Source organism: Gymnoscopelus braueri (assembly GCF_963280865.1).
Source record: "Gymnoscopelus braueri genome assembly, chromosome: 15".
In the NCBI taxonomy this organism is placed as follows: Eukaryota; Metazoa; Chordata; class Actinopteri; order Myctophiformes; family Myctophidae; genus Gymnoscopelus; species Gymnoscopelus braueri.
The window spans coordinates 30,643,208-30,670,003 of NC_137620.1; the positions used below are offsets into that span (position 1 = coordinate 30,643,208).

At 43.1% G+C, this 26,796-nt stretch overlaps 1 protein-coding gene across 2 annotated transcripts in view; it reads left to right on the forward strand.

The window, feature by feature from the left end:
• The window catches only part of LOC308101158 (glucosidase 2 subunit beta-like), a 232,483-nt gene that overhangs the window by 38,867 nt on the left and 166,820 nt on the right, over nucleotides 1-26,796 (forward strand). For both annotated transcript variants that reach the window (XM_080450522.1, XM_080450523.1), the window contains exon 8: nucleotides 7,910-7,988. In XM_080450522.1, coding sequence (XP_080306648.1) covers nucleotides 7,910-7,988 — 79 coding nt within the window. The remainder of the gene's footprint in view (nucleotides 1-7,909; nucleotides 7,989-26,796) is intronic.

Here is a 26,796-nt window from a genome sequence, read left to right on the forward strand (position 1 = left end):
TGAGACCAATTTACATAAAACCCCAGATATGCTGTGAAAGCCTGAGTGCTCAAACTGGGGTATTTTTGGGGGATAGAAGAGAGGTAGGGGAGACCAAAAACACACAAAAAAAGAAGAAAAAGTTAAAATTCATGGTGTAGTCCCTTTAAGTGAAATGTCAAATGGTCTTTTATACACAGGGCAATCCGTGAAACCCATATCAAACCCATTGTAAAAGGATAACTGTTTGAAGATACACTGTATAATATGCTGTATATGTAGCTATAGGACACTTCAACTCACCAACTACAAAAACACACCTGGCAGAGGTTATGAAAAGATAAGTTATGTAGTGTACTTGCAGATTTACAAGCTCACAGCTCACAGCAGATCTACAAGCGAGCTTGTACATCTGCTATTTTTGAATCATTTGTTTTAAATCGTGAAAGCGTGAGAACTACTGATCTAGAAGGCATTCGTAGAATCGGCCTCTGGTCTTAATGGGTTTTAAGGAATGCCTGGATTATATGACTATGAGATGGTGCTGCACACAGATATTATTTTTTTTCCTTTGCTACACAATGTACAACATTTCAAAAAGATAAATGTTCAACTCAACCCGGATGTGATATCTACCCTGACGTCTTTGGTTCCACCCTAAATTCTTCTGCTGCAGCAAAGTGTCATCTGTCTTAACTGAACATGCTTCCCTCAGCCCCTGGAACTGCTCCGCCTTGGATCTTTTATTCTTCCTCCCAAACATCAAAAAGCAATTCATTGCCTTGTTTGCGTTGCATAATCTCCTGCCTCAGAGTACCGCCAGGGCCCGGGCTGTCATTTTGCTGGCACCACCTCTCTTCCTCCTCCTCCTCCTCCCCCCTGCCCCCAGAGTCGACTAACTTGCTGCCGTGAGCAGTGTTTAACCCTTTAAGACCGGGAACATCATTTTTAGTTCTTTTGGCTATTCAAAAATAGCAGATATACAAGCAGATATACAGTACGAGCTTGTAGCTCTGCAATTTATGGATTTAGGATGCGCAAATCTTTGTGTACCCCAGTTTGAGCACTCAGGCTTTCACAGCATATCTGGGGTTTTATATATGTACATAATAACAATAAAAAAACCTGTTAGGATTTAGAAGACATTTGTAGAGTCCCCCCAGAAGCAAAGATTTGAGTAAAAATGCTTTACAAAATATATATATTCAAATATTTGCACACATTTTTCACGATTTTTAAAAAATAGCAGATCTACAAGCTCGTAACGCGGCACTCGGTGCCGTGTTACGAGCTTGTAGATCTGCTATTTTTGATTAGCCCAAAGAAAAATATTTTTTTTTTACACTGATACGTTCCCGGTCTTGATGGGTTAACCTCTGCCAGCTTCATGGAGAATGGCACCCATTTTGCTTTCCAGCAAGATATTTAAATTTCCTTGTGGCTTGCAGAAAAACAGAGCCCTTGATATCCAATGAGCCTTCCCTCTCCCCCTCCTCGCCTGTGTAGCCCCCCCACAACTCCCCCCTCCTCCTCCCTCCACTTCCCCCATAGCCGCCTCTGAAAAGGAATCAATACTGCTTGAGCTAACAGGGCATATTCTCCCGGATAGAATGCGGAGCCCGGGTGCGTAGTAAACCAAAATTGCTATAAAACATATGGCCGCATCCAGGAGGAAGTGCTTGTGTAGCGCTTTTTTTCCGGGGCGAGCCGTGTGCACCGCTAATGCATTCCCGAGCTCTGGATGTGTACCATTATTCAGCCTTCGCGGCCGCCGTCGGTCCCTTCCCTCCCCGCCTCCCTCCATCCCTCCATCCATCCCCTCCACATCCCAAGCGGTATCTATCCGGGGCCCGAGCTTAAACAAACACATTACTAAGCTAAAATATCTGCAAGTGCCGCTTGTTTTTATACCACCGTTTGTTTCAGTCAATCCGTCATTGGGATTCGGGCAGGCTGGCTAGCTCGAGGCAGGACATGTATTGATGTTCATTTGAATAAGGCAGGAGAGGGGAGTGTTCTGTATATGCATGCTACATCACAATTTTTTCTTTCCTGTAAGCACCGCAGCTCTGCGTACCCAAATGTCAAGCTTCAGTTTAGTCAGCTTTATGATAAATGCAAAGTCCTAAGTCACGGGTACTATACCTGATTCTTGCACATTCTCAAGTGGCGTGGCGCGCTGAGTCAGAATTGGATTAACGTGATTAACCGGCATGTCGTGGGGTGCTTCAATTCTGTGATAAAAGTCTCTGTCCCTAATGACAAAACAGTGCCCTATGCTTAATCCATCGGATAGGAATTGTTAATTATCTTTAATCCATTAAGACCTGAGGCGATTCTTAAAAATGTTTTCTAAATCCTAACAGTTTTTTGAAAAAAAATCGGAAAAAAAATGTTTCAAGATTTTTCAAAAATAGCAGATATACAAGCTCATAGCGCGGCACCGAGTGCCGCGCTATGAGCTTGTAGATCTGCTATTAGATCTGCTATAAGGTAGGTTTGAAGAGCTTGTAGATCTGCTATAAGGTAGGTTTGAATAGCCAAAGAAATCTAAAGTGACACAGGTGCGTTCCAGGTCTTAATGGGTTAATGCAGATTCACTGATAATTGCTCTCTCGTTTATAAAATTATCCCATTTCGTTGTCCTTTTTAACTCATCATTAATAATTGCTCATAATTGCCTCAAAAAACTTTTGAGTCCCCTCTGAAATAGATAAATATATTTAAAACCTCTGAAGCTGCCACGCTGATGATTATTATGATAATTACTTTTATTTTTATGCAAATATTCTTTCAGTGCAAAGCCTGTGGTTTTAAGGGATTTTGAGGGGTAGAAGAATGTGTTTCTTTTCTTCTTTTAAAGTGGAAGGCTAGAGAGCACAGGTGCGCCAACCGAGGTTTAGCTCTTGTGAAAGTTAATTTGAGAAAGTGCTACATCATTTTGGACCTCCAGGACACAATAGATTTAAGACATCTAAGACAAAAGCCAACACAAACAACAGCCTACACTTTGTTCACTAGTGTATTTAGCTCCTGACTTTCCTGCATCGCCGTGTCCTAAATCCTCCAAAGCACCACACAACGAGCATCTCCCCTGTGTGCCAACTGGCAGGCAGTTGGTAGCCCAGTGTAGGATTAACTGGTACCAGTATGCTGGGCCTATAAATAGAGTCTACCAACTGTTTCAGGAAATGAACCGTGATGGAGCCCCCAAAGGCCCACTAACAGGTTGTGGTTTTTATCCTCTCCCTCTCTGCCAGGTTTTGTGTCGGCGTGTGTACGTGTCTCTCATGTTTATCGCGGTCTGTTTCAGAGCAAACCTATAGTTGCACAATGCACAGCACGTTGTGTTTGTGTGGCACGGTGGATATATGGGCATACCGTAAAATGGATGTCTTTGTCAGTCGATTTATCCACGTCAAAATGTTCTGTACTGTGTGTGTGCACAATTGCTCGTTGTTTATACCTGTGGATTTTCCTGCAGTTGTGTATGTTTGTTTCCCCCACCTCTGATTAAGACCAGCAGTATGTACTGTACCCCTTCTCCCACCCACCCAACCATCTGTGATTAGCACTTTAGCAGTTATCTCCAGAGGAGATTGCCTGAGAACACTGGCTGTGTCCAAAATCACTCCCTAGTACTCGTCGCTATAATATAGTGCAATATAGAGTGACTACACCATTTTGTAGTGGTGTCCTAATGTATTGTGATAATTATTATACCCTAGTGGGCTATCTTATCCCACAATGCATCGTTAAAGGTAGGGCACGACCGATGGTCACTATCGCAAAACCTATATCCGCATGCGTTGGCATGCGCTGAAAGAAAAATGTCAACATTTGACAGCAAATACTCATTAACTCATTCAGTGCCATTGGCGTGTTTGACGTGTTTTTCCGCAATGGCGCAACGTGCCAATGACGTGTTTTTTAAACCTTTTTTTTTTGGAGGAAAAAAACTTTCAGAACCCAAGATATTGTGATCTGAGGATTTGATGCTCCACTCACTTCTTGGTTAACTTATTACATAAAAAGGCTGTATCTCGGCTCCTGTGTACTTTTTTTTTACCATGTATTTTTGGCCCCATCTCAAAAACATTTTGTGCCAGGGATTTTTCAAAAATAGCCAAAGTATAAAATAATAGTTAACGTGGTTAAAATGATTGTGATGCTATATTAAATAAATAATTTTGCTGGGACATAGCCACTGACTTCCTATAGCCTACATAATAGCCACACACAGGGGGGGGTGCCCTAGCAAGTAGAGCAGTTGTCTGGGAATCAAGAAGGTTCCCAGTTCGGTCCTGCTCCTTCTGGTATCGTGACGACGTACCCTTGAGCAAGACACTGAACTTCTAAGTGCTCCAGGCGAGCAGGTTGGCGGTGCCTTGCATGGCTGCCTCCGCTGTCGGTGGTTGAATGTAAAGTGCTTTGGAAAGAGGCGCTATGTAAATGCGGACCGTTTCACCATCGGTTTCCCCCACTCATTGATTTTTGTCGCAGCTCACCTTGGACGTTTGCTTCCCCATCTGTCTGATGGGCTCTGGGACCGAGCCATTATCTGAACTGTGCAGCGTTGGTCTAAATGAACTTTTAAAGACAGCCAGCAGGAAATGCTAGCCAATAGTGCTTAGTGCTTAGAGCTGTGTGTGTGTGTGTGTGTGTGTTTGTGTGTGTGTGTGTGTGTGTGTGTGTGTGTGTGTGTGTGTGTGTGTGTGTGTGTGTGTGTGTGTGTGTGTGTGTGTGTGTGTGTGTGTGTGTGTGTGTGTGTGTGTGTGTGTGTGTGTGTGTGTGTGTGTGCGCGTGCATTTTGTCAGTATGTGGCTTTTTACTGCCACTGAGAGTGAGGAAGTCTCAAGAGAATGTGTGTGTGTATGTCTTAAGTAATTAAGTCGAACTTACTCCATCCTTTGGTGGTTCAATTGACTAATATTTCACTAATTGACTATGTTGACATGGGTTCAAGTGAGCTTCGGACCTTTGTTACAGCTACTGCAGGTTTTTGTAAATTAAGTTTTTACAAAACTGTTCAAAAACCGTACTAGACAGGACTGGCACAGAATAAAATGTTGGACAGTAAATAAAGAACAAATTGGGGCATATATACCTTAAAGGGATTGTTGGCAACATTAAGCCTAAATTTGAAAAATGTCTATATATATTTTGCATTTTTTTTCAAACTTCGTTTTTGAGGCACATAATTTACTTTTCAGATAGCGTTTGGATAGAATTTAGTTGTTTAACTTCATATATGTGGTCAATTTGTCATGAAAGAGCCTATTTAAAAATAAAAATTCAGAGAACCGGCAGGGGCGGGCAGTTCTGCGAATTGTATCAGAATAAAGTAACCTATATTCGGCATGGCCCGTTTAGAAGCCCCCTTAACTCTATGGAAGTCCTTCCTGCGTCACCCCCTGGTGGTCGGGGAAACGAACTGCTGGAGTTTTTTCCTTTGTTTATCTCTGAATCGCCTACAATCCCTTTAAGAAAGCATGTATAAAACCAAACAGGCATGCGTCTATTCAAAGTCTTCCTCTCTTACTCTTACTGATACTCTACTTTCACTTTAAAAAAATCACATCCTCCAAAAACATAAATGGCATCTTTCAAATAGTGGAGATTGGCTGTGATGCTTGTAAAAAAAACAGACCTCTTTAGTGTGAGACGGGGCTGAATCTCACAGAGTGGCTGCAGTAGTCCTTGCTAGCATGAAGGACACCTTTAATGTGTGGTGCGCGTGCTCGTGTGAGACTGTGTAATCCCTTAGAGTGGAGACACGGCATTAGCAGCAGCTGTGAAATTGACAAAGTCCAGGGCGCACGTGATATCGCTTATATACGAACATGAGGCTATACCTTCACATCAACACAAACCCTGCTGGTGGAGTTGGAGTCCGTTCAATAGCCATTGTCGTCGGGTTGTATAATAACTTTCTTTGCTTGTTTTGCTCAGTACTCCACAATCCTCCTTCCTCCAATCATCCATAGAGTTAAAAGATAATAGAGAGGGCACCCGATATCCCCTCCCATCCACTTGCATTGAGTTGCTCACACAGCGCATGGGCCGAAATCACCCCTTCTTCCGGGTTGTGAAATGTGGTGGGCGAGGCCTATTTGGGGGCTTCTGCGCGTCACTTCTGTGACGCGTTTTGCGTCACAGAAGCGCGCAGCCCCATGCGCAAGCTCGTGCGCACGCTCGTGAGTCAAGCCCATTGGTCGAAACCGGTTTCGCTCGTTCGTGTAGGAGCCCCAGGCCGTTTTAAGCTGCAGTACCATGAATGGCCAGCATGTCCATTTGGCTTCAATGAAACCACTGGGTTCTGGGGGCTTGCAATCATCCCACCTGTTTTGACTTGCCACCTTTCTACCTTCCTTTCTCGTCTTCAGCCATGTTATCACTTCCTTCACAGGTGTTACCAATGATACTAATGAAGGCTCTGTTCCAGTGTAGCACAGTGGTTCTCAGATTTTTCAATTTCCACGACCCCCATAACTCTGAGAGTGTACAAATGGAACCAAATGGACCCTTACGGGTCCATTTGGTCCCATTTGTACACTCTCAGAGTTACACACCCGTAAGGGGCCATTTGGAAACCGCTTAAGGAACCATGAGGTAGCCTGGTAAACCCTCCCTCCGGAAATCTCATTTGTAATTTATTTCAGGAGTGAGTCTGGCATGATCGCACATTCGGCAATTTGGCTGTGGGCTGGAGTTGGGCGGGAGTAATACCGTTGACTGACAACCCCTTCAGCCAATCAGCAGGGTTCCCCTTCAGCCAGTGCATTTTTACCACCTCCAAACTAATGTGACGCAACGGGACTTTTGAGACGGCCATGCCCTAAATAGGTTGCCTTATTCGGATACATGCGTGTCACTGCCCGCCCCTGCTGGTTCTCTGATTATTATTTTTTAAATAGGCTCTGTCATGATTAATTGACCACATATATGAAGTTAAACAATTACATTCTATCCAAACGATATCTTAAAAGTAAATTCCGTGCCTCAAAATAGAAGTTTGAGAGCGTTTTGAAGTTTCACTGCCAATCGCGTAGATCTACGTGATCCAATTTGACCCAAAGACCAAGGAGATATGATTTTTCGAAGATCTAGACTCCTATCCACTTCCTTGTTAACTTAAAACTTAAAAATTCGGTATCTCGGCTCCTGAGTACTTTTTTTTTTCAATGAAAAACTCTGGCACTGGCTAAAAAAATATTAAAATACCTCTGGCAGTTAATGGGTTAAAAGAGAGTAGAAAACACTGCGGTCAAAAAAGATGGCTGCCGTTCATTTTTGGTCGGCTGCATTCAGGCTGCACTCGGTTCCATTCGCACTCGAACTCGCCACCTGATTGGCCAACTTTCGCTGTCAATCACAGAACGATGAGCGACGACGCTGATAGGCTCGTCCATTTGGTGAACGGGCTAGAAACGCCCAGACAAGCCTTCAGGCCAGACTCCTTCCTGAAATCAAATGGAAATGAGATTTTCCGGAGGGAGGGGCTTTACCAGGCTAACCATGAGGGTCCCTGGACCCAAATTTTAGACCCTCTGGTGTAGCAGAGTGTTTCTAGTGAGCCAACATGCACAATATCAACACCCTGACTCTGTTTGACCAGAATGGAACAGAGCCTTCATTAGTATCATTGGTAACACCTGTGCATGTCATCACACTATGGCTGCTGTGCATAGAGCCTTTTTTTTTTACCCCCATACTTCGTTCCTTCCTTCCTTCATTTCTTCCTTCGTTCATTCGTTCGTTTGTTCCTTCCTTCCTTCGTTGCCACCCTGATGTCCTGTTCACCCTCCTCATCGGTCATGTCCTTCCGTCCCATGTTTCTTCCTCCCGCTGGCCTACTTATCTATAGCCATGTTATTGTACTGAGTCACTTTAACACCGTTTGCCATCTGTGTGTCTCTGAACGCCGCAGCATTACGGTGGATGAAGTCCAGGCCAAAGTGGTGTTTGCCTTGGATGAGGAGCGGGTTCTGTCTGAGGATGAAGCACTGGTGAGTTACTGCCGTCGTGTTCATACATCCCACCACACCTCCACATCACTCCTCCATCTGGCACCTGTCTGAATCTCTAGAACAGTGGATCTCACACCGCGTGCCAAATAATATATTCAATTTAACCCATTAAGACCTGAGGCCGATTCTACGAATGTCTTCTAAATCCCAACAGTATTCTGAAAAAACATATGTTTCTATATCAGTGGATGCTCTAACTTTTTCATGTCAAGGACCCCCAAAACTTATATTTATTTGGCCGCCGACCCCCATCTCAAAATATTTAGTTCCAGGGACCCCCAGAAGCAAAGATTTTAGTTAAAAATGTTTGCTTTAAAACAATAAATATTCAAAGATTTGCACACATTTTCATAATTTTTCAAAAATAGCAGATCTAAAAGCTTGTAACGCGGCACTCGTGCCGCGCTATGAGCTTGTATATCTGCTATTTTTGAATAGCCAAAGTGTAAAATAATGCTTTTTAGCTCAAATCAAAAAATGACACAGATGCGTTCCAGGTCTTAATGGTTTAAATAAAATAATAGATTTTCCATCGTCCCAAAATATCACTATTTTTGCGAAACACTATTGTATGAGTATAAAGTATAAAGTAGGTATTTTCATGGTTAATCTGAATAATCAATTTATTCGATCATAAACAAAATAGATTACATTTTTTTCTGTTGATTTGTTAATATTTAAATACGTACAGTATATAAGAAAACGCACACCTCAATTATTCGATTGATCGGAAAAGTAATCAATAGAATAATCACTAAGAAGATAATTGATAGTTGTAGCCCTAAAAAAGATTTGACATTGCAATACACAAGCAATTCATCGGACTCAGTTGTGCAAACCCAGCCCCATCTTGGAACACTCGCCATAGATCTACTAGAACAATCTAGAGCAATTCTTGTTAAAAAACTTTAGTACGCCAGGCTTACTCAAGTTATCTTGTCCTTCAGTTTAATACTGCCAAATAGTGATCCCAACACGTATTTCTTATGTCTTTATCTGCCTCGCTTTCTCTGAGAATTTTGTGTTGCTCAGCACCATTGTCGATTTCTCCACCACTACTTGACAGGCACTCTCACAACTGGGTCCCGTCCAAATTCATTTGAATTCAGAGCAATGTTCGCACAGTTTCCCCAACAATGATTTTCCTTCAAGTTGCAATGCGTGAGAATGTGGCTGTCTGTTCCACTTTAGAATTGTCGAGCGTACCTCCTACTAAGCAGCACACATCCCAAATATCAGTCCGTAAACAAAATGGCTGGGGCTACTGTACATTTTCATGTAATTTCTTGTTTACCACTTAAAACTCTACATACTTTGTTGAACGGGGCCCCCCATGGGTCCATTTGGTGGCCGCATCTTTTTTTGCCCTCTACACTAAATCCCCTCTGCCGAAAATAGCCGATCTACAAACTCAAAACATGTTGTGAGCTTGTAGATCTGCTATTTTCGGCGAATATTTACCTACGTCATTTATGCTCTATGGTAGCCTTCTATGACATGCCCAGAATAGAGATGCCAGTGTTCAAGGGCATTCCAAATATATGTGCTTAGTATGTATGATCGCACATAGAACAAGGTCTGTTGGCACCTCCAAAGCCATTTAAGGCCAAGTTCAGATTTGCAGAGTAGGCCGACAAAGTCACAGAGAATTGGTTTGTTGACATGTTTGTATGTTTTTTGACAATAACTACCCGTTGAGTCGACACATTCCTCATGTCCAGTCAGGGGTGAAATTGTGCCACTGGCGTTAGGCTCTACGTGTCTATCACATTGGCTTAGTGCTATAAACTGATCTGGAAAGACTTAAACGGTGTTAGAATAAGCTGGTAAAACACCAAAGCTTTCCGCAGCAAGTGGCCCATGAAAAGGCTTATGAATGAGGAAAATCAGCGCTCGTTTGTCAGCTGGCTAACAGGGAACGCGTTCCTAATGAATTCAAATGCATCTGAAGAGAGAGTGAGTGAATATGAATATGCATGCGTTATGGAAATGGTTACTTATCTGTAATCACAACAAACGCTCATCAAGCTGAGCAAATTAAACAGGTTACCATTGACAGCAGTTAACAGGCAATTTATATTAGCATGAGGATAGCAGTCCCACGCCAGCAGCTTAGCATCGAGGTTCAAGGACAGGAGTGGCAGGACGATACAATTAGATGTGAGTGTGCGTGTGAGTGAGTGTGAGTGTGTGTATGCACGCACGCGTTTTGTTCCACATTTCTCCAATAACATTTAGCCGAACTCGTATTGCCTCTCCACCGATGTAACATTTCTTCAGTATTAGTACAGAGACATTTCCTTGGCTGCTTGACATTGCAATTTCGTCGCTGTGTAGCCAGTACATACGTATACTGTAAATAGATAAATACCACGATTGCTTTGGCGATAACACCGGCTCTCTGTGCCACATGCAATTTGTGTGGAGAAAGGGGAAAGAACAAGGAGTTATTTCCTCTTTTGGTGGACTGGCAAAGGTGTGTCTGAAGACCTTGATTACCATTCTCCCACCGGAGCCAGGAATGAGGCCGTAGTTTTTTCGATTCTGTTTCTACCACGATGTGTTTTCACACCTTTTTATTAGTTTTCCACCCCCCATCCCCCCGTTCTTTCTCTTAAGAGGCTTTGGACTCCACAGAAAATTCACTTTCCACTCGGGTGGTCCAGATAATTCAACAACAGAGAGGATTCTCAGTAAAACAGCTTGATGATAAGAGGAGGAACACCCCCTCCATAGGACGAGGGGAAGGCCACACGTTGGAAGCTCTTCTCTCTCTCCGTGTTATGTCCTCGTGCTATAATCCTCCCGTATAATCCACACTTCTTTATGTAGACTTTAAACAGTCACATTCAAAAGGTAATCTTACACAATGTGGGCAATTAAAGAACAGCACCGAGTTCCATTTCATTACATTGCTAAACAAAGCAGATGACCTGAACCGATCTGCAGGGCTTGTCACCATTACAAATTTAAGTTGATGATTAATTATCACTCAAATTATTGCGATTAACGATTTAATTGTGTTTCTGTCGTTGAAAATTAATGAAACATTATGAATATAAAATAACATTTCTGTTTGGCTTTTAGCTTTCGGAAACAAAAGTTGCACAGGGCAGATATGACAAATAACACATATCTAATTACTTTATACTTAAAAATAAACATTAATGGTGGAAATAGCCGATCTATAAGCTCAAAACGTGTCGCATCGCGACGCGTTTTGAGCTTATAGATCTGCTATTTCCACTATTTTTGTCATTTTTTGAAAATATGATTTTTTTTTTACATGGAATTAATTATGACGATTATGCAAAAATTGTATAAAATAATTGCAATTACACGATTATGTAATAATTGTGACAGGGCCTACATACTGTACAGTAGCACACACACATCATGCCACACCGGTATACCAATTATCTGTAGGGGTTTGCCCTCTCTTTCCCATCAAGCTTGTTGTCTTCATTGGACATCGGCTATGGAAAAGATATTCTCTGGGGGCACTGACGTGTGACCAAGCTTGGACACTATATAGCTATGGGTCTGGCAAATAGAGCAGCGCTGGGGGGAAGATTGCTTTCTCCTTCGCAATAGGCATCGGTGCAGGGGTGAATTTAACCTATCCATCTGTTACCCACCTCCACGCCTCTAATGACCCTCACTCGCCCAACCACAAATAGGAAAAGACTTGAATATGAATTCGTTTTTTTTCTCCATTGAAGATTAGAGGGGGAGGGGGTGGGACGCTCATCAGCTCACAGGAGGTCATATGCTAAGATGAAACTTGAGTGGGGGTTCTCCCACCCTAAGTGCTGAGCAGATGGAAAATGTTAGACGCAAGAAGGTTCGGGGGAGAAACACTTGGCTGTTGGCTGCCAGTGGGCATGGCAGTCTCGCTGTTTTCACTCCTTAATATTGAATATCCTCTTGGGGAAAGCCCCGCCGTTGCTCCATAACAAGGTAGAGATGAAGAAAGTGTAACTGCGCTGTTATGTGTGTCTGTATGTCTGTGCCCATATATGGGCACAGACATACAGACACATACAGACACACATCTACATCTGGCCTGAACGCAAAGGCATCCTGAAACATTCTGTGCCATCTAAGCTGCCATTTTGTACTAGCAACTGGAAAAGAAACTTTCAGGCTTCCTGTAAACTGTTTCTGCAAACCGGTCCTCCACTTAGTCTGGCTGTCTGATGCTCTGATAGATGAGGCTCGACTGTACTATTTAAAGTCACTGTAAAAATACAACGACCACTGGGCACTTGCTCGTCTCTGTGAGTACCTGCTTGTCAGTTTCCCCGGTTCACAAATTAGATGCTGAACTTGTGATGTTCTTATCAAACCGAGATCACCGGCATGAGTTTCCCCCTCGCTGTCATTCCATTTCCAACACCTGTCTGTCACAGCGGTTGGATTGACATTGGCCCACTGAGTAAACCCACACCTGCAAACCCCCCTCTCCGCCTCCGGGGCCAGCGTCTAATACTGTACCAGGCCTCAAGCATCACCTTTTCCCATCTCCAGCACTAGGCTCACATAACCCATTGAGACCTGAGAAGATTCTAGAAATGTCTTCTAAATCCTAAAAAAAAATTAAAAAAAAAAACAATTTTTTTTCCCCTCGATTTTTCAAAAATAGCAGATCTACAAGCTCGTAGCGCGGCACTCGGTGCCGCGCTATGAGCTTGTATATCTGCTATTTTTGAATAGCCTAAAGAAATCTAAAGTGACACAGATGCGTTCCAGGTATCAATGGGATAATGTTCTGTACAGCCACTGCTAAACACGCACCCGCACGGATGCACGGAATGCACGGATGCACGCACGGACACCTCCCGTGCATTACGTTGCCCTCACTCCCCTATCTGCTGCCAACCAAGGCCAGCCACTCAGCCGGGCTCTTCACACCATCTGGCTGACATTTGGCCCTAGCCAACACCGTGGATTTTCTCTTCATAGGGGGGTCGTAGTGGGACATTTGCATTTGGTTTGAGTGTATCGACCCCTCTTTAGTTGAACCACAAAGCGATTGTGGAAATATTCCAACATTATAGTCCAACATTGATATGGGCAATTATTAAATTTTTTTGATAGCAGATCTACAAGCTCACAATTTGTTGCAACACGACTTGTAGATCGGCTATTTTTGAACATTTGTAAACACTTATTATCCTATAACCATTATTTACTACTTTGCCTGTTCATTGTATATAATCTTTTAATATCCTAGCCTACTCTGGAACAATGCAAGCGGCGTTGCCAGATTCTGTGAGAGAAACAAGCAACCAGGTCTAGGAAAACCAGCCCAAAAGAAGTGACTATGGGCCACATGAGCACTTTAACATATACATCAGCTATTCGAAAATAGCGTGTATTTTCAAATACAGTCTTGCGGGTAAATTATAATAAGCAGATCTGGCAACCCTGAATGCAAGTTGGAAATGCATGCCTCATTCGGCTACGCAAACCCTGTTGTACCCATTGTCAGAGTATCCGTTGTACCCCTCTGTTTGTCTGTGTCTTTTATGCCCATTATGGAGTTCCATGTCAGGCATGCCCCAATCTGGGAACCCATCGCCAAATGAAAAGGAAAAACAGCGCCCTCTGCTGTTTTTTACTATGTCAGTTGGCTCTGGGAGGAAGTTGACGTAGCACCCGTGCGCAAGGAAACCGGGGTTTTGGTCTGCCTTCAGCGCATCACTTCCGGTGGGTGCGACTATGTTTTCATTCCCACTAACAATATTTCTACACGGAACACTAACACCACTTCTCCCAGAGAACATGGATCGTTTTGGTTATAAGCCCACTTGTTTCTATGATGAAAGAACAAGTTAAAATGTTCCTGATCTGAAGGCACGCCCACTTGTAGGCGAGTGCGTACGCGATATGACGAACCCCCCCCGACAGATTCAAACGCAGAGCAGAATCTGTTCTTGAGAGATTAGGCATGCCCAAATATGGAGTCCAGGCCAGTACTATGACATCATATTGAGGACATCAGGGTACTCCATATTTAGGGATCTGCGGTTTCATCCCTAAATCGGCGATCCTGGATAACCACCTGTCAGTCGGTCAGTCGGACGGTTCTGGAGATATGTGACCATCAGACGGACTTACAAACGTACAGAGATTAGTTTAATATACTGTATATATTACCGGTAATAAAAATCTATTTATCAAAAAGTTATGTTATTTTTTTTAACAATTTGTTTATTTATAAGTTAAATGTTCTCAGATAGCAACTTTAATCAAATCTACGTTTTTCAAATTGATTAGAACATGTTCCAAAATTGGGATTGATCATTGGACCAAAATTCTGGCACCGGTCTGGCTCTACTAGTGAGGGGCTGTGTGTGTGTGTGTGTGTGTGTGTGTGTGTGTGTGTGTGTGTGTGTGTGTGTGTGTGTGTGTGTGTGTGTGTGTGTGTGTGTGTGTGTGTGTGTGTGTGTGTGTGTGTGTGTGTGTGTGTGTGTGTGTGTGTGTGTGTGTGTTGCAAGGCTACTATGTCCACACTGATTGAATACACTGTATTGTCAAGCCATTTCAGATAATGTAATGTAAACTGATATCAAAGTTTTAAACCTTCCAAAGTTTAGGGGGCACGGTGGCACAGTCGGTAGTGCTGTCGCCTCACAGCTAGAAGGTCCTGGGTTCGATTCCCGCCGGGGACGCTGTGGGCGCTGGGGGGCGTGTTCTCTCCTCCGCGTCATCAGTGCCCATACCCTAGGTGGGGTTGGCGAAAGGGCCTTTCTGTGTGGAGTTTGCATGTTCTCCCCGTGTCTCCTAGGGTAGATACCCTCACAAAAACATGCAGTAATCCTGGTCACTATACTGCCTCCCCCTGGCCAGCCGGGGCGCCTGATGGAGGGGAAGGGAACTGGTTGGAATAACGTGTTCCTTCCACGCGCTACGTCCAACCAGGGAAACTCTCCCCTGTCAGGTGACAAGAAGGTCAGTTGGCCCTGGCCTCCCTAGGTTGGCAGAGGGAAGGTAGTGCCCAGGATTAAAATAGACAATTGGCACTGGGTGTAAAAAATAGGGTTACAAAAATCGTGGGATAAAAATTTAAAAGTAAAAAAATAAGTTTTAAACCTTCATAATATTTGACCATCAAGCGAATAAACACATTACCGGACATCCCAAAGGAAAGGTGATGAGCCCCAGGGGGATGCATATGCATACTTCTGCCTTTTGCTGTTGTTGTTTTATGTTAAATGTGTGACTATGTATCCTGACTTGAGTGAATGTGAAAGCCATTTGGATGTGGAAGAGGGGCATTTAATGGCTCAAATGGGTATTCAAGCTCGATTGCTGTATGCAAAGTAGCAAACTGCCCCAGGACTACATTCAGAGTCCAGCCACATTTGATCTGCCCCTCAACTCACATTTGTATGAGTCTAATGTTATGATTCAAATCACAGCTACAGGAACAGAAAGACGTCCCGCCTTGCTCCAGAAGGGGGCAGCAGGCCCCTAAGTTGAATGAGAGCTAATGGAAAAAAATGGAAAGTCACATTCACAGGTCATTTAATCTCTTGTCATGGGGTGGGCCTGGGGGGCTGCTTTTCCCTCTTGCAGAGAGAGAGAGAGAGAGAGAGAGAGAGAGAGAGAGAGAGAGAGAGAGAGAGAGAGAGAGAGAGAGAGAGAGAGAGAGAGAGAGAGAGAGAGAGAGAGAGAGAGAGAGAGAGAGAGAGAGAGAGAGAGAGAGAGAGAGAGAGAGAGAGAGAGAGAGAGAGAGAGAGAGAGAGAGAGAGAGACTTCTTTCCTGTTCAGAAATGAACAATCCTTATCTGCCTCCAAGAAATCTATTTTCTTGTGACTTCCAGGTTTTAATATTTGTATTTTTTTTTAATGGATTTTCAAGCACTGGATGGGGGTATAGGAGCCGAGTTATTTATTTATCTTTTTTTATAGTCTGCATTAAATTCTCAGAATTGCCTCTTTGGAGCACCGTAAACACAGAATCACAAAGGATAGCATTGCAGTTTTGCAGTTGTAGAGCTAAGCTGTACAATGGCTTCCACGCCTGCTTAACTAACATGTACATGTATACTTTAGATACAGCTCTCTGTGGTGCTTAGTATACAGTACAGTATAGCTGTACTGGCCTGATAGCATGTGCTGTATACTGGCTAGAGATGAAGCACTGTGGCTTGTTCCATGCTCATGTTATTTTAGTTTACTCATGGACTATACTTTAGTTGAGGAACAGCATGTTCATATATAGTGTGTAAACACACTATATATGTAAACACTATATATAATATATATATACACTATATATACTGTACTACAGGGGTCTTCAATGTTTTCAGGCCAAGGACCCCCTAGCTGAGAGAGAGATGAAGCAGGGACCCCCTCTATATTGTATAAAATTGTGTTTCAGAGGTATTTGTACTTTACTTGAGTATTTCCAATTTCCAATATTTTACTTGTATTCCACTACATCTCAGAGGCAAATATTATACTTATACTTTTACTCCACTACAATTATTTGAAAACTTTACTAGTTACTTTTCAGATATAAATTATGATATTGTAAATCACTACATTACTGTAGTGCCTGGGGGCACATTACTGTAGTGCCCCCCAGGCACTACTGTAAATCATACATTAACCACTTTAGCCCTATTTTGAAAATAGCAGATCTACAAGCTCACAACGCGTCGCGATGCGACGCGTTGTGAGCTTGTAGATCTGCTATTTTCAAACATTTAGTACTTTTACTTTTAGTACTTTAAGTACATTTTGATACCAATACTTTTGTACTTTTACTCAAGTACACTTTAAAGTCCGTACTCTTACTTGTAACAGAGTACTTCTACATTGCAGTATCGATACTTTTACTTAAGTAAAACATTTGAGTACTTTTTCCCACCACTGCTGTATATACAGACATTTACACACACACACACACACACACACACACACACACACACACACACACACACACACACACACACACACACACACACACACACACACACACACACACACTCGCACAGGGCTGAGAGGTAAAATGGAGGTTGGTCTGTGCTTTCTCCCATTTGTGTAGTGTTCATCACCCCTTATCAAACGCCTCGTGTTTTTACATGCCCAGCCGGAGTGTTTTCAAGTTATATAATGTGAAATGACAGGCTGAAAGCCGAGGTGGGGTGATCTGTGGGTTGTAGTGTCAGGGTAAAGATAACCGACCTGCTAAAAAGGCTGTATTTGTCATGTTGCACCGAGGTAAAAGGAGGACAGTGATGTGGGGGGGGGGGGGTAATTTCTGGGTGGGAAGTAGGGGAAAAAGGGGGTGTGGTGGAGCTGTGAACATATCGGAGACGTGGCGATTCTGTCCTCCTGAACCTCTTGCCTTGCGTCTGTCCTTCTCCTTCGCTGCTGCTAATCTCCTCCGCACGCATCCTTTATGTTACGTGAGCGCAAGATTGGATGCGCCGGAGGTCGTGCTGTGGGGGGTGCTTGTAATGGAGTCAGCAGGCGGTCAGAGGCGAGAGAGGGACGAGGCAAGGTGAAGGTGGCTCTTTCACCAAGTCCCTGATAGAGGGTGGTGAGAGTCATTTCACCCCCAGTGCCTTAACCCATTGAGACCTGAAGCCGATTCTACAAATGTCTTCTAAATCCCAACAGTATTCTGAAAAAAACATATGTTTTTATATCAGTGGTTCTCAAACTTTTTCATGTCAAGGACCCCCAAAATTATATGTATTTGGCCGCCGACTCAAAATGTTTTGTTCCAGGGACCCCCCAGAAGCAAAGATTCGAGTTAAAAATGTTCGCTTTAAACAATATATATTCAAAGATTTGCACACATTTTCATGATTTTTCAAAAATAGCAGATCTACAAGCTCGTAGCGCGGCACTCGGTGCCGCGCTATGAGCTTGTATATCTGCTATTTTTGAATAGCCAAAGTGTAAAATAATGCTTTTTAGCTCAAATGAAAAAGTGACACAGATGCGTTCCAGGTCTTAACGGGTTAGTTACTCAGAGCATGGTTGCACTGAATGAAAAACATTTGGCGCCCTTGGGCATGAAATGTTGAAATGTCCTCATGAAGAAATGTCCTCTCTTGAACTGTTCGTCAAGATCTGAAGATGTTCATGTACACTCAGGCACACAAACTCAGGCACTGTTCCCAGGTGTGTGTGCATGGACAGACGGAAACGCGTCGCTTTTACACCAAGCCATTTTGAGGAATTGTTCAGAAGCCAGTGCTTATCTTGAACCAGTTCCCTGCATTTCGACAGCAAAAGAACTGGCCAGTAGGACAAAGTAGTTCAACTCTGGCACAAACTCTTTGCTGGTCTAGAACGAAGAATCTCTCAGAGGCTGGGGATGGGAAGCCCCACAAGAAAGGATGAATCATTAATACATTGACGTTATTTACATGCCCAAAAAGCAACAGAGACATTTTCTAGAGCTGTCCCTGAATACATTTTTTCAAGCTTCGGATATTCAGTGCATTTTTCAAGCAAATATCAGAATACTCTAATTTAATTAGCATTAAATCAAATCAAGGCTCTTTGTGGTGAGATACTGTAGTTATCTCCGCAGAGTCTCGAGAGCCAATCACATCGACAAAACACAAAGCTGCTCTTATATTGTGTGTGTTAAACCAGGAAATGCCAGCCTGTGAAAGTAGCATTGTAGTTGATACCTATGCTTGTAAAAAATATATATATATATTCGGCAAATCTCTTTGTTAAATCAACATTTTTCTTGTGGAGTATGTTTCTTGTTCTAAAGGTTGCGAGGCGAGGGAGGGAGAGACGAGGCAGTGCTTTACATTGGAAATTGCGATCTTATGAACAAAATCTGCTTCACAGCTGGTTCACAATAACACAATTCAAGGAAACTGCGCTGTACAAGGACATGGTTCTCTAGCCCGTGGAAACCCAAATCAGTTCTTGGCACTCTCGAGGTCCACCTACAGCAGTTCTAATTCTACTGGGGTCATCTCCCTTCTCAAATTTCCACACACTCCTCATCCTGTTCAAGGCATTCCAGGCAAGTGCCCTCCGAACCTTCCTGTTCCGGCCAGGCAGTCCGGGCACCGAGATTTTAAGTCCTTGACTACCTTGATCACCGTCCCCCGCTGGCAATAGCAATGGTTCTGTCCTCTGTGACGAATGCCATTACTTTTGTTTTCTTGGCGTTTGAGCTTGAGGGTGATCTTCCTGCACTCCATTTCTACTGCCAGTAGTAGTGCGCTGAAGCACCACCAGCCCTGCACTAACGCTTGGGTTGTGTTGGTGGAAAAGAGGCGCACACACACACACACACACACACACACACACACACACACACACACACACACACACACACACACACACACACACACACACACACACACACACACACACACACACACACATATTAATAAATACACAGAAGAGTGAGCTTGACACAACCTTTCTGTTGCGCCGCTGTCCCTCTTGTCCTCATACATATCCATTTCAGCCTAGCCGTGTAACTATCCCCGCAGCGACAGCCTTCCTGGCGGCCCCTCTTGTTGCTTTGTAACGGCTGTGTTGGCTTCGTGACTTTCTAAACATACAGATCATAACGCTGGGACTTCGGAAACATACAAATGCAATCACTAGTGTTGTGGCAACCCCCTGTGGAAGACGATGGACAACAATGCTGCTTGCTCATCAGAATTTCCTCGTGCAGCTGATATAATATTCATGGTATTTCCCACTGAGCGGCATACAATATAAGACCCGACTCCTCCTCCTCCTCTTGTTCCATTCTGAGTTGTGGTCAGAGTTCAACTGAATGGAACAGGTGGGTGGAACTATGAAATATTACAATACAGCACTGTGTGGTGTGAATACACTATGTAACACAAAACATACTTGAGTCCTGAAAAAACATTATTGTCACATTAAAATGTGAACAATACTTATACAGTAGTAGTAGTAATACAGTAGCCAAAGGAAGAAGTTATGGCACACAGCCCCAATAACTTTTCTTTTGAGAAAAAAACATAATGCCAAAAGCGCTGACCGACAAATACAGCCAAAACTTGCAGCGTATTCATGTAACGTTTTATTGTTCGACATGCTATTGATGGCACACCCGCAAAACCTCAGCCTTGAGAACGGGGTACAAGGTTGGGTCAATCCATGCTTTTGTTCCGCTAATTGCATTATCCTGAATGTCACTGCAGTGTCATGGATGTTCAACCATTGTCAAACGACTGCACATTCATGTCTTTTCAATTTTTTCAATCACATTTGTATTATGTAAAACCACTAAAAACCTGGTCTTAACACATTGAATGCCAATCGCGTAGATCTACGCGAACCTATTTAAAGCCGCAGCGTGCCAGTCGCGTAGATCTACGCGAACCGCCGATTCCCATTGTAATCGCCCAAGGTGCACTTTCCGAATTTTTTTGATCCATTTCCGTTTCCGGTTTTCGGTCGGAAACGGAATTATTCGGGTTCCGGTTTTTTCGATCGTATCCGCTTCCTGTCTGGGATCCTGTTTAAAACTCGATTTTCTCTGGTTGTTGTTTTTCTCCTCGCTGATCACTGTTTAGCGTGTATCGGCTGTAGCTTCAAGATGGCGGCTCGCATTTGGAAACTGTTTTCGCTGGACGTTTCTCACGGATCCGCTGTGTGTTTAGAACCAAATGAACGCGCACTTTTAACTTATTTAGCGAGGTCTGTGGCGACATGATAAAAACAAAAAAACAACAATAAAACGCTGGCACTGGTGAGTACATTATGAGATTAAACTCTGGCATGGAATGTGTTAATGGCTGCACCCTGCACTCAATGTTGAATGGTGCTTTCTTCCATCATACTCCTATGTCAAGACAGACATGTGGGGTGTTTTGCCGAGTGATGCACAAAATCATCTTCATGCTGTGCATCATGCACTTTGCTTGCCTTTGGGATTGTATTCATGTTTCTTCCCTCCGTTCATCTTATTGTTCACTATGTTGCACAGCACGTAATCAACAAAACCTCTGTCTGAATTAGTCAAACGTGAGCTGATGTGTTCCTGCTTCTCAACAATGTCTCAAGTCAAATCACATTCTCCAGTCCAGTGTGGCGTGGTCGGGTGGCAGGGAGGGAGGGAGGAACGAGCGTGGCCGACACACAAGCGGCTCGTTGAAGAACTCTCACAGAGGAAGAACTCGATGTCCTTTGTTGGGAGAACGCAGTAGATTTGTGAGGTCTCCATGGCGACCCCACTGTGCCAGCAGATAATGACAATCTCTCCAGGACCACGGGGGAACCAGAACAGTGCACATCCTCCAGGTTTCGGGTATTGTGGCACACGCAAAAGAGTTACAAAACCCGGCGTTCGCCCCGAGAATGTTTCTCTCCCTCCCGCACGACCTCTGGGGCTTTTCAGTCCAGCAAAGATTGGGCTTGCAGGCGAAAAGGATGACACACCAAATGACAAAACTCCTGCGTCTGTCTGTCAGGCTCGCTCTTTATCCGAATGACATTTGCTGGCTCAGGCTCATCCAGGCTCTGTAGAAGGCAAGGATAAGAGCCAGACACAGATGGATTTTTCTCTCTATCTCACTATTCAGTCTAGCTGGAGATCTAGAGGAAGTGGCATGGGTTCGGTATCGTTACCATGTTTGCACAGACCCATGGCAATGTGATTAGTCACAGTGAAATGTAGGAGACGCCCAAGTACTTGCGCATTCCGTAACCCTGCGCCATTGTGTTCCTGGCTTGCAGTGCTTTGTCTGTGACCTTTTTATTTTTGCGTTATTAGCCTCATGCTACCATACATATTTTAGCTGATCTATTGGTGAGCAAGGCTGCTACCTCAGGACTGACCTTTTCTGTTTCCTTGTCTTCTGAGTGAGTGAACAACAGAACCGCAACAGAAGTGCCTTGCACTGTTTCGGACCGATGAGGCAATGCCAACATGGAGGAGGTGTAGATCTGAGTTAATTGAGAGAGAGGGCATCTGTTTTGCACAAGCTTAATCCATTTAGACCGGGAATTAATCTGTGTCATTTGTGCAAATTTGTGCAAATATTTGAATACATATATATATATATATATTTAAAGGGAACATTTTTGACTAAAATCTTTATTTTATGGGGTCCCTATTACAAAATATTTTGAGATGGGGGTCCGCGGCCAAATACATATCATTTTGGGGGTCCTTGACATGAAAAAGTTTGAGAACCACTGATATATAAACATACAAGACATTTGTAGAATCCCAGAATGAAAGATTTGAGTTAAAGATTTGAGTTAAAAATTATATATATTCAAAAGATTTGCAAACATGTTCATGATTTTCTTTTTTTTAAATACAGATCTACAAGCTCACAGCGTGGCACTCAGTGCCGCGCTGTGAGCTTGTAGATCTGTTATATTTGAATAGCCAAAGACATCTTAAAATGACACGCATATGCGTTCCCGGTCTTAAAGGGTTAATAGACACTTGCCATTGTTTCAAAACAACAATACCCACTTATACTGCATGTGCCGGGGAGCGGTGCCTACGGTACTTAAAAAAAAATCTACGCAAGAGAGGAAAGAAGGTGTTACATAAGGAACATTTAGAACCATCTTCTTTTTTATAGCCTTATAACCTTGATCTATTTCCTCTTACATACAGTACAGACTACCTATGCTCTTTTCTGCTCTCAGAGTTTACACGTGGGCAGAGCATAAAAAGCCGGGTATGCGGGGTTAGAGTCGTCAGCTGATCCGGTGACAGAAATGGCACAAAGGTGAGAAGGGTCTCAGGTGGGGCTCCCCGTTTCAAGCACCACTCAGCGATAGACGCTTGCGTGTCCACTTTTTTTTTTCCATGTTCAGAACCCAAGATATCATTATCTGAAGATTTGCAGCTCCATCCACTCCTTGTTTAACTTATAACTGAAAAAGGCTGTATCTCGCTCCCTAAGCACTTTTTTTTTACTTTGAAAAAATAAAAATAAAATTGCTGGCACAGTATGAACATATTTTTTTATTTCATTGGCACTGAGAGAGTTAAAGGACAACTTTGTTTTTTTTTTACAACCAAGGTTTATATTTTAGCTTGTAATTAAAGTAAATACAATATGAGTGTTATTTTTTTTTTTCCATTTACTGCTTTCTATAGTTTTAGCAATTTTCTCGATATTTTTTACAGTGGGCGGGGGCATTCTGTCCGGTGGCTAAATATGCCTTTTTTACACAATAAAAAAAGATCCTGTGGTCTTTGATGGCCAGATGTGAGTTATTGGGGGCTAGAAGAGCTACTGTAAATAATAATAAAGAAAACGCTGGGTTATTGTGTAAAAAAATACATATTAACTCATTGAGTGCCATAATTATTAATATCTATTTCTGGCCATTACAATTAAAATTTAGTAAAAAAAAAGTGCTTAGGAAGCGAGATACAGCCTTTTTCAGTTATAAGTTAAACAAGGAGTGGATGATATCTTGGGTTCAGGTATCTTGGGTTCAGGAAGAAAAAAAAATCTGAGTTTTTTTCTATTTTTTTCAAAAACACGTGAAACACGTTAATGGCACGTTACACCATAGCGCTAAAACACGTGAAACACGTTAATGGCACTCAATGAGTTAAGCCACCGGACAGAATGCCCCCACCCACTGTAAAAAAGATCACGGAAATTGCTAAAACTATAGAAAGCAGTACATTTAAATGTTTTAACACTCATCTTTTATTTACTTTAATTACAATCTAAAACATAAACCTTGGTTGTAAAAAAACAAAGTTGTCCTTTAACGCTCAGGTTTCTGCATTGTGGTTGAGGATGTGGGGAGGGGTGAGGTGCAGAGAGAAGCGAGGGGGTCGTCATGGGAGATTGCGTCCCGCGTGACAGCCAGCCTGCTGTGTGCGTACTTCCTGACAGCGAGCAAAGTAAAGAGACAGGACACCTGAGCCCTTTCGACCTTCGCTGTAGCAAAACATGGACCCAGGCTCCTGCTAAGGGACAGTGCTGGCGTGAGAGAGTAAGTCTTGCCTTTGCATTTGTTCCAACGAAAGACATTTGGATCATTAAGAGGTCAACAGTCTTGTTCTGATGCAATCCAAAAGTTTTTACCTCTCGAGAAACTTCTGCTGACTGGGGAAGGGCCTGAAAGGACATACTGCAATGGGCCATTTTTTTTCTCTCAGTGGTGAATTGGACTTGTATTTTTTAAGAGCTATGCAGTCCTTTCAGATGAAAGAGCTCATTTACTGGCACAGCTGAAATTCTATCGGTAAAAATGCAACACTGAGGCTGTATAGGTGTTCTGCATTGATGTCTCTAAAGTGGGCAGCATACTTCAAAAAGGCCTTTTCACACGTGAAGCGACTGACGCGCCTAGTAATTTATTTTCAACGAGAGGTTGTCATTCAGGTAGCGGGGTTCGGGCGGGCAATCCTACAGGCGTAGCAACAAGCAGTGGTGGAAAAAGTACTCAAATTCTTTACTTAAGTAAAAGTACCAATACTGCAATATAAAAATATTCTGTTAGTAAAAGTCCAGAATTCAAAACATCTACAAGCTCATAGCGCGGCACTCGGTGCCGCACTATGAGCTTATATATCTGCTATTTTTGAACAGCCAAAGAAATCTAAAGTGACACAGATGCGTTCCAGGTCTAAATGGGTTAAACTAAGCTACTTCTAAAGAAAAACATAGTAGATTAGAGTGGGAGTCCGAAATCTTTACCGGACATGAAGTTTACTTCAGCTCCACATTTGGAGTGCTTTTTGAGGTGGGAAAAAAAGAGTGAGGACCTGTGACAAGTCCTTTCAAGTGGTCATATATACCACCAAACAGTGCACCAGGACATTTCAGCAGTGTTGTCTTCGCGTGCGCGGTCAACAACAGGGTCCTGCTTGGTTCATTCTTCAAAGCCCCTTCTTGAATTTGTATTGTACAAGCAGAAAGGTCACAAGGTTACGAACTGCCATTTGGAGTCATGCGGTCGATTCTGGTCATCATGTAAAATCCCACACGGCGCCCTTTGAGTCAAAAGAACCGCGGCGGAATCCCATATCCTCATCTCTGCCCGCTCGTACGTTCTCCTGCCTCTCTGCTCTTCCATGTTTCATGTTGAGGGTCACGCATGGCCTATCTTTGCTGTGTCTTGTGTGATCTCAGTCTCCTGTGTTTTTTTTTTATAAAGGTCCTCTCTGGATTTCTACCTCCTCCCTTACTGGCCGCAGGGCTTGTGTTCTCTAGCGGATTTAACCCATTAAGACCTGAGGCCGATTCTACAAATGTCTTCTAAATCCTAAACAGTTTTCTGCAAAACGTATCAGTGGTGCTCAAACTTTTTCATGTCAAGGACCCCCAAAATTAGGCTGTATGTATTTGGCTGCGGACACTAATCTCAAAATATTTAGTTCTTCTAGGGACCCCCAGAAGCAAATATTTGAGTGAAAAGAAATCGCTTTGAAAATATTAGCAAATAGCAACATTTTCACGATTTAAAAAAAAATAGCAGATCTACAAGCTCGCAGCGCGGCACAAAGTGACACACTGTGAGCTTGTATATCTGCTTTTGAATAGCCAAAGTGTAAAATAATGGTTAAAGTAGTTAAAATCTAAAATGACACAGATGCTTTCCCGGTTTTAATGGCTTAAGCGAGGAGCGGTGCTCCATTCACTCAGTCACTCTCTCTCTCTTACACAAGCCCAAGCACACATACGCGCACACACACACACACACACACACGCACACACTCACTCTGCTCACTCTACAGGGTGACATTTATTAATTAAATACGGTATACTGCCGCGGGACACACTTCCCTTTCCACTATCTCCAGACACTAATAATTACATTGACATTTAGCTTCATGATAAGCCGACCCTATAGCCTTTATGAAATGTTCCCTGGACCTGGATACTGAGCAGAATATAGACCGATTCCATCCCGTACATTGATCCTCCTGTCGGCCATCTCACTCTTGTGTTAACCCTTTAAGACCTGCAACGGGAACGCATGTGTGTCATTTTTCAGATTTGAGCTAAAAAAGCATTATTTTACACTTTGGCTATTCAAAAATAGCAGATATACAAGCTCGTAGCGCGGCACCGAGTGCCGCGCTACGAGCTTGTAGATCTGCTATTTTTGAGAAATCGTGAACATGTGTGCAAATCTTTGAATATATATATATATTCTTTTAAAGCAAACATGAACTCAAATCTTTGCTTCTGGCGGTCCCTGGAACAAAATATTTTGAGATGGGGGTCCGCGGCCAAATTCATATCATTTTGGGGGGTCCTTGACATGAAAAAGTTTGAAAAACACTGATACAGAAACATACGTTTTTTCAGAAAACCTTTTATGATGATTTAGAAGACATTTTGCAGAATCGGAACCTCAGGCCTCAATGGATTAAAGAAAAGAGGAGTTGTTTGTCTATTGGCCCAGTCAATGAATCCATATAGTTGCCTAATGGAGTACCTGACTTTTACCTTTATCTTTGCAGCATGGCTTGAGCTTCGCTGTGAACAACATGTATGCTGTATCTATGTGTTTAGGTGGTCTGTTTGCTTGAAATCAGAACGGGTAATGGCATAGATATGAAAAGGGAAACCCTCCACAACATTTAAGTAGAAAAGTGCACTCCTCCGAGCGCAGATCTCCGCCAGGCCGGGTTTCCTACCAAGGCGTGGGTGTGTGGAGGCCTCTATGGGTGTACGTGCGATCACTTTTGGCTCTGTGTTTGTTTAGAGGCTAATTGTGTGATCCAGATTTGGAGCACATGGGACTGATTGTCTGGGGGCACACACACTCCCTGGATGCCAGAGCAGAACCTCTGCCTCAGCCTTTT